We start from the raw sequence: 17,177 nt of genomic DNA, 5'->3' as shown, positions 1-17,177 counted from the left end.
CTGATACTAGTATTGATATTAACCGATACCAGTAAGGATGGAGAATGGCATTTTTTTCCCCAAAAAATTACAATTACATAACACAATTTGATCAATTTTGTAATATGTTATTTATCCTGCAAGAAACAACAGTATAAATAAAAGTTCAGACATTATAAGACATTCTAGGCCAACATCAACCTGTTTAAATAGTGTCTTTACATCAAATTAAAAGGTCCAGCCTGGATATCGACTGAACCGATATCTGATCCACTCAATTTTCTTGATCAGCACCGATACTCAATAACAGTATCGATATCGGTGCATCCCCATTCATAATCAGGGGACAGTGGATTTGTCGTTCAACTGTTTATAATTTGCTTTCTTGTTTGAATTTGCAGGGATTTCAGCTGTCTGTGTCTGTGCTGCTTTCACTCCTGGTCAAACCTTAAGGAGGAGATACTGAGAACCTTCTTGTCCACGGCAGAAGAACGACGAAACGGTGTTCACTTCGATTTATGCTGCTGCCCCTTTGCTCGCAACACAAACAGGATCTTATCAGGGAGACAGTATCTTTTAAAACTCTCTAAATTCACCTCATTTGCCCCATGAAGACTTTTGGTTTACAACATTAAATTAATTGCATTTTTAATAAGGTCTTTGTTTTTTCCTTATCCTTTTAACTCAGATATACTTGTAGCCTCAACACTGAATAGCTATGCATATAAACTGTCAAACTGAACATTACTTGTGCTTAATGGGAGATTTCATGCATTATTCGCCTCTTTTCACATCTTCTGTCCTGATTTTAAACGTACATTGTGTAACTTTTTAGGTAGTGTCCATGAAATCTTTCTATCTTTATGGAGCTCCATGGAGAGCAAACCAGACTAAGTTACAGGTCAGATCTGTGGAGTCTGAATGCCTGTTTTTCTAGGTATTTTTTAGCTGTAAAACCTTTTATACTTGGTATTTTTGAGTTGTAAAACCATCTGTAATTGAATAAATGTAAAGTAGCGCTGTTTAATGTCATACAGTGGAATATTCCAGGCAGAGCAATGACATCACCATAGAAACAAGCAGGTGACGGACCATCTACCAGAAAAGATACCTAGTGCACCTTTAAATATTACAGGCTTATAGAATGTTATGACGTCATCTGAAACCCAGCAATACATGACAGCTTTTTGTTGAAAAAAAAAAAGTTTATTTTTAATGTTAAGATAAGTTGACGTAGATACAAATATTTTTTAGCTATGGCCAGACATTTCAAGATCCACTGGTGTCTACAGAGTGCTGTTTCAATGCAACAGAGTCTAAAATCACATTAGGCTCTGCTCTGCTAAAGGTGAAAGTCTGGGACAAATCACACAGATACAAATGTCCATGGACACAGGACTGGACCCTCTCATCTCCTACTTGTAGAACTCGTGCTCCTGTTCGTCCTTCTTGATGACCGTCTTATAGGCTTTCTCAAAGTCTTTGGCCAAGACTATGTAGCGATTTTCACGCACAGCCAGCATACCAGCCTGAAACACAAAAATACATGTAAAACTTGGTCATTCACAAATAGAAAATTTACATTATTTACTCAACATTCATAATGGTATATTTTCTTTTTAAAGGTGTGCTATGTAACTTTTTGGTTGGGGGTCTGTTACCTGCTTGTTTCTCTGGATATGTCACCGTTCTGCCTGGAATGTTTCACAGTATGACATTTAACAGCTCTACCTTACATTTATTCAATTACAGGTGGTTTTATAGCTCAAAAATACCAAGAAAAACAGGTATTCTGACTGTGAGCAGGGTCGCCTCTCCATAGATCTGACCTGTAACTTGGTCTGGTTTAGTTACCCAGATGATAGAAATGTTTAATACTAAAAAAAAACCCCACAGAAATATTCCAGACAAAGCAATAACATTTGTCAGACCTTCCACCATTAAACAAAAAAATTCAGATAAAACTTGGCCATTCATTCATGCTGATTAAACTTATAATTGCAGTACAGTGTAACAAAATGCAGTTTTAACATCTAATCAGTGTGTAATAAGCATGTACTAGATTAGTGGTGTCAAATTCAAATTCACAGAGGGCCAAAATTAAAAACTGGGACTAAGTCGTGGGCCAAACTAAATGCTGATTGAAAAATTTCAACATCATCTGCATGTTTTCTCTTCTTTTGAGATATGTAATGTTAAACCTTTTCTTATTAAAATAAATGTTAAATAATAGATTTGCTTAAACATTGAATCTAGAACAAGCATAATATAAAAATAACAACATTTTAAATAAATAATGTCTCTATGGTGTATCTGTAGCTGGCGGGCCAGCTCTAATGCACATTTGATTTGATCTTGTGGGCCAAATATAATTATATCGTGGGCCAAATTTGGCCCCCGGGCCTGAGGTTGACATGTCATACTACATAAAAAAATATATATGACAAAATATTATGTGACAAACTTATAACATGAGCATTTTGCTTACATTATTTACTCAACATTCATAACAAAAAATGTTTCTACAGTATTTGCGATGTTCAACTAGACGACTTAGCTGACGTCATCAACATTCACTGGGGGTGTGATGCTAACTATAGGCTCTGCTCTGTCTGAGGCTTTCTGAGACTTTAATCTGTGCTTGCAACCTGATCAGAAAGAACTGGATTAGCGGGAACTACAACCTCCTGCTGTTAAACTAGTCCTGCTCAAATAAAATTACAGTCACAACCTATCTATCATTAGCCAACAGTTTTTCAATTAGTAACTCTAACCTGTTGAAAATCAAACTAAACAGGACCCTGATATACTGTTTTGTTTTTCCTTGAGTTTTTCAGACTTAAATATTTTGACAGTGTTTGTTAATGTGTGCATTGTCACCATGGTAAGTCATTATATTACACCATTAAAAATACAAGTCAAACACCTGACGTCACTACAGTGTATGATTATATTAGACTATATATTGGCACTATATATTTGTTTATTGTGCTGAATTAAAAGGTGGGGACCAAAGTTCAACCCAGTGCACTCACCTCTTGGCAGATGGAGTTGATATCAGCTCCAGAAATCTTGTCTGGTCGGGCCACATCTGTGAGGTTTAGTCAAGGAGAACGTCACAAAGCAACTGTAGCTAGCTCACTATTTCTGCATCTATAATCAAATACATAACATACTGCTGAATTGGCCTTACACATCAAAACTGCAAAAGGTCATAAAGCACTGAAAGCATCTTTATAAACAAGTCAAAACTTCCCCCTTGACTACAAAGCTGAAGTGAACAATGCTATGAAAAAGGAAGGAGGACACGGAGTAGCAACCCACCAGACTAGCATTTACTGTAAAAAAAAAAATCATAATAATAATAATAAATTAAATAGGACATATGAAGTTGTTATACACATTATCAGTAGGGCTGTAGGTCATTAGTCGGTCAATGGTGTCTTAGTTAACTAATCATTTTATTTAGATAAGGATTTATATGAGACAGCAGTAGAAAGGAGAATGAAAGTGAGCGAGTTAGCTGAAGATTTGGTATTTTTTGATATTTATATGTAAAAAAAGCAGATTAAACTCATTATCCATCCATTTTCTTCTGCTTATCCGGGGCCGTGTCACGGGGGCTGCAGTCTAAGCAGGGACTCCCAGACCTCCTTCACCCCAGACACTTCCTCCAGCTTCTCCAGGGAGACCCCAAGGTGTTCCCAGGCCAGCCCAGAGACATAGTCCCTCCAGTGTGGCCTGGGTCTTCCTCGGGGCCTTCTTCTGCTGGGACAAGCCCAAGACACTTTAACTTCTTGGGTTCTTTTTAAAGACAATGCAGTAAAGTGTGTTTACCTTGTTGACGTGTTTCAGCTGCTAGCTGCAAGCCATCTTCAGAACTGTCACCGGTGTTGGTGGTGACGTGTCGTATATCAGCTGTCTGATATACGACACGTCACCACCAACACCAAAACCATGACTAAACCAGGTCTAAACAATATGACACCTAACAGTAGGTTGGACATAATTTAAGGTGATCTCATATAAAACTTATTTCTCTATCAATAATATTTTTAATATGGTGAAGGAAAGACTGAGCTTGTTATTGTCTTTTAGGAGACAAAACCTCTTATGTTAACATCCTAGTCCTTGTTTCTTTACAGCAAACAGCTGCTTAGTCATGGAGACTTTGGGTCAACATACAATTTGAAGAGAACAAACAAGAATTTTCAGGATGTGGTTGCTACATTCATGTCGTTTTAAAAAGCATGACAATATCAAGTAATCCAAAGTATTCAGATTACTTTATTCACTTTAAATAATTTAATGGATTACGTTACGAACTACATTTTGGGGTACGTAATCTGTAATCTGTAGGGGAATACATTTTAAAAGTAACCTTTCCAACACTGTGCATTCTAGGCAGAGCAGTGACATATCCAGAAGCAAGCAGGTGACAGTACACCTTTAAAGCGCAAAAAAGGGAAACTACCTCACTTGTTGCATAATTCATGAATGTTCTTAGTGACTTTTTCACTGCACTTATCCTGATGTGAGACAAGGATACAGTCTTCCAGGTCCACTTCCTCAGACAGGTTCATTTTGCTGGTGATGGTGGAGAAGACCAGTCGCTTCTGTCTGCGGTCGGGCAAAGGAAACTCGATCTTTCTGTCCAGACGTCCGGGGCGCAAGAGGGCGGGGTCCAGTGTGTCTGCTCTGTTTGTGGCCATGATCACCTGAACAAAGCAGACGCAGGGTCATCTTAGGACACAGTGGTGGATAAAGCACTCAGTTTTGTTACTTAAAAAGGTGCAATGTGTAACTTTTCTGGTGCAGGGTCCGTCAAATGCTTATCTCCGTGGATGTTGCTGCCTTGTCTGGAATGTTTCACAGTTTGATATTAAACCTTTCTATCTTCATGAAAACAAGACCAAGTTACAAGTCAGATCTGTGGAGAGGCAACCTCACTCACAGTGAGAAAGTCTGTTTTTCTATATATTTTTGAGCTATAAACTCAAATGTGATTGAATAAATGTAACGTAGAGCTGTTTAATGTCACACTGTGGAAGATTCCAGATAGACTGATGACATATCCAAACAATCAAGCAGATGATGGACCTCTGACCAAAAAGTTACATAGTGCACCTTTAAGTAAAAGTACAGATACAGGGGCAAAAGATTACACAAGTAAAAAGTATCACAATAAAGTTTTAGAACAATTAAAGCATCAAATATAGCGATTTTGTTCAAGAAATTTGCTGATTTTAAGGGATTCAATCATTTAATTTTTCTAGCTGATTTTGTGTTTTTGTTGTGATAAAATTTGGGACATTAACTCAAATGAAAAAAGGTCTCAAACCATAAAGAAAAACACTTTTTACGTTTCAGTCCAGGTCTAAAATGTAGTTGAGTAGGAAGTACAGATGGTCTATGGAACTATAAAAAGTAATAAGATAACAAAAAATATTTACTGTCCAATGTAATATTGTATATTTGTATATTTTTAAAGTTGTTCAGTAAATACTTTAAAACAGGCGTGTCCAAACTTTTTTCATCAAGGGCCACATATCTAAACACAGAAGAAGCAGAGGGCCGATCGAGAGCTGTAGACTGATGCTCAGTAAAGGGAATAATTTAAATATGTGCATGTTTAACACGTTAGAATGAGCCATCAGTTTATATTCATGCTAAGATCCTTAAAACTACACACTAAATATTAAATATTAGCTTTATCAAGGTAGATTTTCAAAAAACTTGCAGTAAAAAAATATTTTTTAAATGATGCAAGGTAATTTGGGCCAATTCACCTGGAAGCTTGAGGGCCAAGAAAAATTTGTCTGAGGGCCACATTTGGCCCCCGGGCCATAGTTTGGACATGCCTGCTTTAAAATGACAAGCAACAGTTACAAACCACATTTGGATTTTTTTTGTTTACCACAAAAATGGACATTTTAAACTTTAAGTTTCAGTCTCTGCACTAGTACGAGTTGATATTGGGTATTGGCAAAAACATAATGCCAAAGTATCAACATCTGTATTGGAATGGAAAAAGCTGCTTCGGTGCATCGCCAGTTTGAACTCTTTAATGTGATAAAAGTGCAGTGTTTATATTTAGCTGGTTAAATGTACTTTATTATTGCCCAAATGTTATGAAGTTCAAATTCTGATTGTGAAACAGCGTAAGCCTGGATTCCTGCGTTTAGGTTCTAAGGCAGGGGTGTCAAACTAATTTTGGTCCGGGGGCTGTATCCAACCTACTTTGATCAAAGTAGGATCAGAAAACTCATGGCATATAAGCCCCAAAAATAACAAATAAGTTCAAATATTTGTGCAGAGAAACACAACTCTATTACAGAAATCTTTTTTTTTAATTGATGAACTCTTTCTTTTACAAAATATAATATTACGAACAACCTGAAACTTTAAGAAAAATGTAATTTTAACGCAATGTTTTAACATGAACTTGTATACAAATAGGAGTAAGTCAATTTTTCTTGTAAAATCCTGCACTCGGCTCCACTTTTCTCATTTTTGTCATTTTGCTGATGAGGGTGTCATGGTCAACAGTCAAAACGATCGTCCTTTAAGAGAGACAAGTCTTCATTTGTGCTGCTCTGGTGGGAGGGGGCCATGCACAGAGGCACTGGAGACGCTGCTATGCTAAGCAACGCAGAAAATTACCAATATTTTAATAGAAAATATAATAAAAATATTTTAGTAGAAAATCACCCAAGGGCCACATTAAAGGTCTTGTAGGGCCGGATCTGGCCCCCGGGCCTTATGTTTGACAAACATAAAACCTGGAACAGTCTTCCTGAACATGTGAGACAGGCCTCTTCTGTGACGCTGTTTAAATCCAGGCTCAAAACATTTCTGTTTGACTGTGCATATAACTGGTTTTCATTCCGCACTCTTCTCTCCAATTTATGTCTCTCTTTTTTAATTTTAATCTTCATGATTATTTATGTTTTGATTTGTTTTTATTATGATTTTAATGTATTTCTTATTCTGTAAAGCACTTTGAATTACTTCGTGTACGAATTGAGCTATACAAATAAACTTGCCTTGCCATGTTCTAAGGTATCAAAACTAGATGCTCATTTGATCAAGTATCAGCCCAAAAAAAAAAAAAAAAAGGCACATTCACAGGACATAAATGGACCTTTCCTGAATAGCTTTAGAATCATCTTGAGCTGTATCAGAACAAGTATAAGAGCACACAGACTAGTATACGTCCATGGATCACATGGATGACTGAAGGATTACACAGGTATAAAACCACAACATAATATAAAAGAAAGAACTTATTTAATGTTGAAAATCACATTCTACTGTCTAAAGAAAAAGTGTTTTTAATTATCATCATGGTATCTGAATCTGCATTCAAATACATTTTTAGTCTCATGACAACATAATTAGGCTCACTGAAGAGAATTTATATAGCACCTTTCAAAATACCCAAAGCGCTTTACAGTTCATTATTCATTCACTCCACACTTGATGGTGGTAAGATACTACTGTAGCCACAGCTGCCCTGAGGCGGACTGACGGAAGCAAGGCTGCCAATCTGTGCCATCGGCCTCTAGAACCACCACCATCATCATCATTCATGCACATACCACTTTCATACTAGGCAATGCAGGTGAAGTGTCTTTCCTAAGGACACAACAACAGTTTTTGCGACTGGCACCCTCCTGTGGCACCTGATTTTCCCAGAGGTCTCCCATCCAAGTATTAACCAGGCCCAGCCTTGCTTAGCTTCTGAGATCTGACGAGATCACGCTTTGACAAACAAGTATGTCCACATACTGGCACATTATGAAACAGCTCTCAGATCCAAACAAAGGCCAATTCAGGTCTTAAGAGGATAAGCCATTGTTAAAGTAGTTCAGAGAAAGCTAAACCTCCAGGGGATGAATGTATAATGCCTTTTCCTCATCAAAAAGAAACCTGGAGTTCTGTTTGTTTAATTCACATATGTTTACCACACAAATCTCTTCTTCTCTCAAACTGAAAACACTCTGTACCACCTTGTGATGTCACGTAGTAATACAGGAAGTGCTCCACTGTGTTTCTAAAGTCCATACATCTTCACTAGACTCTTTTGGATAAGTTCAGACCTGAAATTGCCTAATTTGTTAACTACCACTACATGACCACACAAGGAGGAAGACGCAGACAAATGTATAATACAGGGTTATTTAAATATGCATGAATAAAACAAAACACAACTTCACGTATGTGTTTGATATGGTAACAACATTATAACATAGTTTCAAATAGGACCACATTATAACTATTTCTTTTTTAATTTAAGTTTTAACTCATTGTAATCTTATTTATCAGTGCCTGGTATTGATTTCCTCACCTTCACATTGACGTTCTGGTCGAAGCCATCCATTTGATTAAGAAGCTCGAGCAGGATTCTCTGTACCTCCCGATCAGCTGCACAGGGCAAAGACAGAAGAGGAATTAAAGATGCACAGTGTAACTTTATGTTTGGGGGTCATCACGTCTTTGCTTCTATGGATATGCCATTGCTCTGCCTGGAATGTTCTACAGTAGGGCATTAAACAGCTCTAGTTTACATTTATAGCTCAAAAATACCTACAAAAACAGGCATTCTGACTGAACAGGGTTGCATCTCCACAGATCTGAGCTGTGACTTGGTCTGGTTTCATCTCCAAGATAGAAATGTTTTCATACCATACTGTGAAACATTCCACACAAAGCAATAACATCACCATGGAGACAAATAGGTGGTAGGCCCTCTACCAAAAAAGTTACACAATGTGCCTTTAAAAATCAAGAGACGTTTTCTGAATAACTATAGAAGACACAAACCTCCAGTCTGTGCGTCGAAACGTTTTGTGGCGATGGCGTCGATCTCGTCAATGAAGATGATCGCAGGGGCGTTCTCCTTCGCCAGCCTGAAAACATCGCGTACCATTCGAGGCCCCTCCCCCAAGTACTTCTGCACAAACTCTGACCCCACCACGCGAATGAAGGCAGCTGACAACACACAGCACAAACCATCAAGGCATAATGTAATGTCAAATTTAAAGTGCATATGTCAGGGTCGACTACTCATTTCACTAAAAACAGTTACACAATAATTATGATTAGGCAAGTAAATATAGGCATAGGCTTTATTTTGTTCCTTGCTATAAAATTGTTGCCGCATTTTCTATAGAATTTTTGATGCTGATGACATAGGTAGAAGTATTCCATTTAGAAATCACTGCTATTTTACTGTATTTTTGTACTTTTCTTTAAGTTTTTTTCCCACTAACTACCCCTAACTGATAAATCAGTCTTTTCCAATAATAGTAGAGACTATGGTGTCCCTCATAATCTAAAATTATCATAGTCTAAAAACAGCCTGGATTTAACTGTCATAACAAAATTATTATCATTATAAACCTATAAAAGGGAGGACACTGGTCAGAACTGACTGAAGATTAAATATAGGTATTAATTGACATTTATACTCCACAAACTGAATGAGATTAAATTATTCAAATAAAAATTGTATGTGGCACCATAATCTAGGCCATGTAATAAAAAAATATGAATATCAGGTGAAAATGGGGAATAATTATGTATACGTATATACAGGAGAGAGACTTACCTGTGGTATGGTGAGCCACAGCTTTGGCTAACATAGTTTTGCCACATCCTGGTGGTCCGTACATTAGAACGCCCCTGGGTGGGTCAATGCCAATCTGAAATGGCAAAAATGAATGATGATGCAGTCAGGTATCTTAGTCAGTTTCATCAGGTAAAAAGAAAACTTAAATCTGAAGATAATGCACTCCAAGTACTTAATTTATAAAGCGCTTTTCAAAGACATTTGTCACAAAGATGCTTTACAGAGCTTTATTCACTTAATCCATACCCGGTAGTGGTAAGCCACTATTGCAGCCACAGCTGCCCTGGGGCAAACTGACAGAAGCGCGGCTGCCATGCCAATTGGCGCCATTGGTCCCTCTGACCACCACCATCACTCATGCACATAGCACTTTCATACTAGGCAAAGTGGGTGAAGTGCCTTGCCTAAGGACACTACAACAGTTTGTTTTGTTTTTTTTACGACTGGCGCCCCCCTGTGGCACCTGATTTTCCCAGCAGTCTTTCATCCAAGTACTAACCAGGCCCAGCCATGCTTAGCTTCTGAGATCTGACGGGATCAGGCTTTGACAAGCTGGTATGGCCACAGGGGTTCACAGTGGCTCATATTACGCAATATTTTCTGATCTATGTTATAATGCTGTTTCCTCATCACAAACATACCTGGAGTTGTGTTTTGTTTCATTCTCAGATGTTTAACACACAAACCCTGCATATTCACATATGCACCTTCACTAGAATCATTTGGATGATTTCAGCCCTGGAATTTCTAGTCCCTACTGAAGTGAAAGTAAAAGTAGCTGTTAACTTGAAAACTACCGCTTCATGACATCAGAAGGTAGAACAGAGCTGCAGACTAATGCTAGGCTAATAATAGGCTAATAAAAAGGGCTGTTGGGTAATAATGTAGGTTTACTCAAACATGAGTGAATGAAGCAAAACAAATCCAGGTATGTTTCTGATGAGGTTACAACGTTATGAGCTTGGCTCAAAGCTCAAAATAGTCAATTCTGCCTAATATAAGACCTTTAAAAAGTACCTATAGTAGATGGAATAAATCCTACCTGTTTATAGAGCTCAAAATGAGTGAGGGGCAACTCCACTGCTTCTCTGACTTCCTGTTTCTGAATGTCCATACCTCCAATATCAGCATACATCACATCTGGCTTTTGGTCTGTAAAGAAAATACACGTACAAACAAAAAAATACAGATATCAAAATATACTTAACAAAGGATACAGCATGAATTCAGTTGAACATAGCCAGGCCAACTACTCTAAACCTCGCAAAAACAAACATTGACGGTCATCACATTTCAAAGTAATTATATGGTTTGATAAAACAATATTCTAGAAATATCAGACGGAGGGATGGAGAGTATAAAACTAAGGGCACATTGTTTATTAATCCATAGACTGTATAAAAGGAGTGGACTATGGGAGAGTGACGTCACCCATTGCATTCAGCTCCAGTCAAATGAAGCTCAAAAGAGAAATTATTGGTTCATTAATACCTCTATATTTTATTATCATCAGGGGTGTGCAAAAACTGAAAAATCAATATATCACCAAGAGCATTTTTTGGCATATTCTACTAAATTATTTTGTTTCAGAGCTACAGTTTTGTTGCTTTTGTTCACAGGAAGGAAACTTGTATATGCAGCACATTTGACATCTTCATTGTTTTGATGAGTAAAATGTGTGTGTTTCCTGTTAACTTTGAAGAAGAAGTGGTTTAACAAAGCCTTTTAGTATCACAGCCATTATTTTTTATTGAACCATATCGAATCGATTTGAAATATATTGTATTAAATTATATCGAATTAAAAGCTCACTGTATCAAGATATGTATCGTATTGTGGCCTATGTATTGAGGTATATATCATATCGGCACCTTCTGAATGATACCCGCCCTAATTATCATCTTTATTTATTTTTCTTTTCTTGTATTCTTGTTTTAATATTAATTTTATGTAAAAAAAAATAAATAAAAAAATATTCACATAAAAATAGTGGCTTATGTGAAAAAAAGCACTGAATAAATAAATAAAAGTAATTCTTCTGGAGATTATTTAGATGTGAATGTGTGATAAAAATTTAAGAAGATGGCACTATCCATATAGTATAAAGACACTTCAGATAACTCATGTTACCTTTCCCCATTTATCTTGTGGCTAAGTTATTACAAGTGACAATCGTTATGCCTGTTCATGAGAACACTTTAAATAATGGGGATTACATTGAAGCTACTTAGATACAATTTACAAATAGTATTCATTAATTAGTGTTGCCAAAAGGACAAGACTTTATGCTAGTGGATAGACCAAATAAAATTCTGGAGGTTCTGAGCTTTCACGAGGCATGGCTTGTCTATGTATTACGAATGAAATAAATAAACTAAAAACTTTAAAGGTGCACTGTGTAACTTTTCTAGTGGAGGGTCCGTCACTTGCTTTGCTCTACCTGGAATGTTCCACAACATGACATTAAACAGCGTTTCCTTATATATATTACAGGTGAGTTTATAGCTCAAAAATACTTAGAAAAACAGGCATTCTAAATGTGAGCGGGAATGTTTCTCCACAGGTCTGACATTTAACTTGGTCTGATTTGGTCTCCATGAAGTTAGAAAGGTTTAATAACATACTGTGAAACATTCCAGACAAAGTAATAGCATCTCTGTTTCCTCCAAAAGTTACAAAATGCACCTTTAATCTGTAAAAGGCACTTCTACCACAGAACAGACAGAACATTTGTACCTGAAGTCAACATCATGATGCTGCTGTCGGCCTCCGGGGGCAGTACATCCACCAGAGCGTTGCTGTGTTTGTGCAGGGCCACAGACGCATTGGGCTTTAGCAGCTCTCGGTCAATGGTGCTCAAAATACGCACGTAATAGTTGGACCCTAAAAGGAATAAGAGGAGATAAAACACATTACACATTTAAAACACTGCTCTGAACAGAATATTTAAACTTTTATGAGAGTTACTTATTTAAGACACTACATTTCCTCGAAACAAAGCATAAAGTGTAATGACAGCTCATTAATTTTTTATATTTGCCTGCAATTTCTATTAATATCCAAAAGTCTCGTGCTAATAAAGAGATATGGCTTTTTAGTTTTCAGGACCTATTAAAAAGGTGCACTATGTAACTTTTTGGTTGGAACCTGCTTTTTTCTATGGATATGTCATTGCTCTGCCTGCCAATGCTCCACAGTATGGGCATTAAACAGTGATACTTTATATTTATTCAATTACAGGTGGTTTTATAGCTCAAAAATACCCAGAAAAACGGGCATTCTGACTTACTCGGGAGCCTTTTCTCCCATCCATGCTGATAAACGTGGGCGATGCAGACTGTGCAATAATGGCTACACGCAAACGGCCTACCAGAAGTGCAAAATACTTTTTTTTTTTTTCTTTTTTACAAAGGATAAAAAAGTCAGAATTGTATATTACTACCCCATATTATAATTTTCCCCAAATATCAGATTTTTCCTGATACTAAAAATTTATTTGAGCCTGAGAGGGTTAATACCATACTGGGAAACATTCCAGACAAAGCAATAACCTCTCCAGGGAGAAAAGCATTCGACAGACCCTCCACCAGAAAAGTTACACAATGCACCTTTAACATAGTGGAACACAGATTAAAGAAAAAACAGTGCCTAGATCTGTTCAGATTTAAATTAATTAAAGGAGGTCTCTGCACTGGCTTCCACAATTAGGTTTGAGATATGATTTGTTTAGTCAAGGCATAGTTACAAAAATAGTCATAGTCAAATTCGGTCCAACCTGGCCTGGCTTCTGTCCCATTTATCAGATCGCTCCCAATGTGTCCACTTCTTGTTTTCTGTTTTATGATGTGTAATACCACATACTGTGCAGTAACATATGGTGGCATATTTGTATATTTTGATACATTTTTTTCTCCCCACAAGATTATTTAGCATCCAATGTAATCATTATTTGTTATTCATGGACAGATGTAATAGTGTAATGCAAAAAATTTAAGGTAAGTAAGTAAGTCTTTATTTATATAGCGCTTTCACAGACATTTTCTGTCCCCAAAGACGCTTTACACAGCATTATTCAGCATTCATTCATTCACTCTATACCCTGGTGATGGTAAGCTACTATTGTAGCCACAGCTGCCCTGGGGCACATTGACAGAGGCACGGCTGCCATGCCACTCGGCGCCACCGGTCCCTCCGACGACCACCATCACTCACACACCACTTTCATACTAGGCAATGTGGGTGAAGTGTCTTGCCTAAGGACACAATGATTGAACTGATTGTATTTGACCATGACTATCAACTGTTTTATGGAGACCTATGTAGCATGTTTTGGGTTGATGGGGGAAACCGGAGCGCCCGGAGAAAACCCATCCAGACACGGTGAGAAACATGCAAACTCCACACAGAAAGGGCCAGGCGACCCAGGGATCGAACCCAGAACCTTCTTGCTGTGAGGCATGAGTGCTAGCCACTCAGCCACCGTGCCGCCAAGGTAGGTATATATTTTATAAGATGAAGCAAATAAATGATTTTCTATGTAAAATTCTAATTGTTGGTAGAGACACATTGTCAGTTCTTATTGTTGATTGTTGTAACTGTAAAATTTATTCCTGTAAATCACAAACTGCTGATGGAAACTAGCCATTTATCTATAATAATATATAAAGGCTAAACATAACCCTTTCTTGTTAAAGACATATTTCATTATTAGTTTATTTTCTTTGTGGATCATTCACAACTTTGTAGAACATGTGTGAAAGAAAGTACTCAACCAACTGGAAAAAAAAAAAACACTATATTTCTTTTTCCTGATGAAGGGAGAGATAAGATATGACGCTCTGCTGTTGCTAGGTTCCTTGATGTTACAATCAACCTACTGTTTTGATACTGGGCTACAGAAAATACATTGAATTGATAACCCTAAAGATGCATTGTGGCTTTTTTTTTGGTTGAAGGTCCATTACCTTCTTTCTATGGATGTGTGATTGCTCTGCCTGGAATGTTCCAAGTATGACATTAAACAGCTCTTCTTACATTTATTCAATTACAAGTGGTTTTATAGCTCAAAAATTGCAAGAAAAACAGGCATTCTGACTGTGAGTGGGGTTGCCTTTCCACAGATCTGACCTGACCTGTAGCTTGATCTGATATGATCTCTATGAAGATAAAAAGGTTTACTACCATACAGCGAAACATTCCAGACAAAGAACTAACATCTCCATGGAGAAAAGCATTTGACAGACCCTCCACCAGAAAATGTACACAACACTACAGGACACTGTGTGGCAAAGTCCTCTGATTGTTACTGTACCTGTAGTGGAACCAACTATGGCAGTGTTCTGGTCCACAGCTTCTAAGAACTGCCCGATGACAAGAGGGATGCTCTGTATCCTCTTTACCTCCTCTTGAGCGTGGAGGAACTCTTTCTTTAGGTTTTTCTGTTCATCTTTGATGTACTCCTCCTGCACCTCCAAGAACTCCAGCTCCTGTTGTAGTTTCTGTCAGCACAAAAAAAGATTACAACCACATTCACAAATAAATACAAAATTAAGCAGTCTCAAGCAAGCAGTCAACATAAAGCTACTACAGCACATAGCATAGCTCAGCATCTTGTATTTTACCGTTTTGTTTAACTACTTCAGTGCATTATTAAATACCCCTGCATCATTATAAACTACCTTGTATCTCGCATTTACAGTGCATTTTTAAGTACACCTGCGCCATTATAAGGCAAACTACCTTGTATCTAGTGTGTACAGTTTGTGTACAGTACAGGTACAGTGTTTAAATAAATTAGTGTCAATAGAAAATAAACTACCTTGTATCTGGTGTAAAGATCCTCCAGATCTTCGGGTTCGGGAGCCAGAAAGGACAGACCAGTTTGTGGCCTGGAGTTCAACACTGCAGGCATTTCCTCCTGAAGAACAAAAAATAATCCTTAAATAAGAATACTGAATTCTAGTACCATCACAGTAGTGATAGAGTTAGCATAGCATGTTAGCTCAGAAAATAGCATTAAATGTAACACGGGTATTTAGATAAGATAAATGCACCAAACGTCAAATTGATTCTAAACTAAACCCAAAAATAGACGTGATGACGATTTTTTTTTAAAAGCTACCCACCATTATTTAATTTTGCAATCTTACACTAACGCGAGCAGCATGACCTAGCAGTAAAGAATGAATAGGCAGGTTTGGTACGTGCGGTGTAAACAACTGTTCTGAACTTTACACACGCCAAAAAAGCACAAACTAACACTTGTCCAATGATGCTGGAAACGTACAACACCAAATCAAGTCTGTCAAGTCACTCAGAAAAAGGAAAACATTTTTACAAATTCATACCGGGCTCTTTTCTACGGCTACGCAGTCCTCCATGTTGAATTTGACCAACAGACGCTGACGTACTGACGTAAAACGTTGGACAGCGGCGTTAGCGGGCCTTCTGGGTAATGTAGTTCGCCTTATTGTAATATTCTTAGCGCAGGAAATTATGAAGATTTGTGGTAGGCAGGCAGGTGTGATTTTCTCTCTCTCTTTCTCTCTCTGATCAGCACTTAATACATGCATAACAAATGGTGAATCAAATAAAAAAGCAGTTTTTAATCCTATGTTGCGTGTTTACATTACAGCTTAATTTAAATGTAACCCTGCTTGAAAATATTAAAATTATTTAGAATACAGTACTCTGATTGGGACATGTAACCGAATACGTTACAAATTACATTTTAATGCAGGTATTCGGTATTTTGTAACTAAACATACCTACATTTTCAAAGTAGGCTATTCTTCCCATTGCTGACCACTTGGGGAAGCAAACGTACAATTAGCGTACTATTAATTAATACTTTGCAGCTGATGTCACCTTTTTTTACTGAAAATCAAACACCTAAACAGGATCATGAATGCTCATATTGATCACAGGCTTCTGAGCGTTTCTTAAATCCATTTGTATTTTTCTTGAGTTTTCAGACTATCTTTAAACACTAAAGTGTCTTTAAAATGTGTAAAGGCAACTGGAGCTAAAAGTGAAGTAGAAATAGAGAAATTTAGATTAATCTCTAAATATCACTGAATAAGAAGAATCAAGGGGGATTAACAAATGATGGACTATACTGAGATACGAGTGCAATCAGAGCTTGGTTTAAAGAAATATTGCATCTTTTTGTTTTAAGTAAAACAGTTTGATGGACATTTATAAAAAAAATTTTAACAAAATACAGGTTTTTATGTTTTACGTTAACAAATGTTGAGCACACTATTGATTTTTTTTTTTTTTTTTTTACCTTATCTACATATAGACATAAGTTACTAATTATACTTTTTGTGAAGCTCAAATACAATTTTGAGGCTAGATAAGTTGTAGTAGATAAGTAAACTAACTGACATTTCTACCCTAACACTAATAGACTGGTTGTAGTTTATTTTTTTAATTTAAAGTCACTGGCATTTACACTTTCAATCTCAGTTTCTGTTACAGAGCATTTACTGGCAATGTTGTGTATGCAATCTGTGGGTGTGAGGCATGAAAGTATAATATTAATATAATTATTAGAGATCCG

General features: G+C 37.1%; 2 protein-coding genes and 1 pseudogene across 3 annotated transcripts in view; 1 reads left to right on the top strand and 2 right to left on the bottom strand.

The window, feature by feature from the left end:
• Positions 1-1,163: 1,163 nt before the first annotated feature.
• psmc4 (proteasome 26S subunit, ATPase 4) lies at positions 1,164-16,068 on the bottom strand. Of its 2 annotated transcripts, none has more exons than XM_020936093.2 (11): positions 15,961-16,068; positions 15,432-15,530; positions 14,925-15,111; positions 12,350-12,496; positions 10,656-10,765; positions 9,593-9,686; positions 8,806-8,973; positions 8,330-8,406; positions 4,529-4,697; positions 3,015-3,070; positions 1,164-1,508 (listed from the first exon to the last, which is right to left on the bottom strand). In XM_020936093.2, exons 1-11 carry the CDS (start codon positions 15,991-15,993, stop codon positions 1,395-1,397), a joined length of 1,254 nt encoding a protein of 417 aa, XP_020791752.1. In that variant the 5' UTR covers positions 15,994-16,068; the 3' UTR covers positions 1,164-1,394. The 2 variants fall into 2 exon arrangements, with proteins under 2 accessions (XP_020791752.1, XP_055019553.1); XM_055163578.1 differs by lacking the exon at positions 15,961-16,068 and adding an exon at positions 15,739-15,862.
• Positions 10,065-10,182, bottom strand: LOC129411963 (5S ribosomal RNA; annotated as a pseudogene).
• The window catches only part of LOC129411764 (uncharacterized), a 15,028-nt gene continuing 13,592 nt past the window's right edge, over positions 15,742-17,177 (top strand). Inside the window, exon 1 of the mRNA XM_055163579.1 lies at positions 15,742-16,064. The gene's annotated coding sequence lies outside the window, so the exon portion shown is untranslated. The remainder of the gene's footprint in view (positions 16,065-17,177) is intronic.

Source organism: Boleophthalmus pectinirostris, unplaced genomic scaffold (assembly GCF_026225935.1).
Source record: "Boleophthalmus pectinirostris isolate CB_2022bp ecotype Guang Dong unplaced genomic scaffold, ASM2622593v1 HiC_scaffold_6, whole genome shotgun sequence".
Classification (NCBI taxonomy): domain Eukaryota; kingdom Metazoa; phylum Chordata; class Actinopteri; order Gobiiformes; family Gobiidae; genus Boleophthalmus; species Boleophthalmus pectinirostris.
Note: the sequence above shows the minus strand (reverse complement) of the source record. Positions and strands in the feature narration are given on the sequence as shown.

Excerpts from the sequence above, each read along its gene's own strand:
- psmc4 (XM_020936093.2), bottom strand. The coding sequence starts at position 15,993 with ATGGAGGACTGCGTAGCCGTAGAAAAGAGCCCG. Across the intron at positions 12,497-14,924 it reads CATAGTTGGTTCCACTACAG|GGTCCAACTATTACGTGCGT; the intron begins GTACAGTAACAA and ends TATTCCTTTTAG. Across the intron at positions 1,509-3,014 it reads TCAACTCCATCTGCCAAGAG|GCTGGTATGCTGGCTGTGCG; the intron begins GTGAGTGCACTG and ends TTTGTGTTTCAG.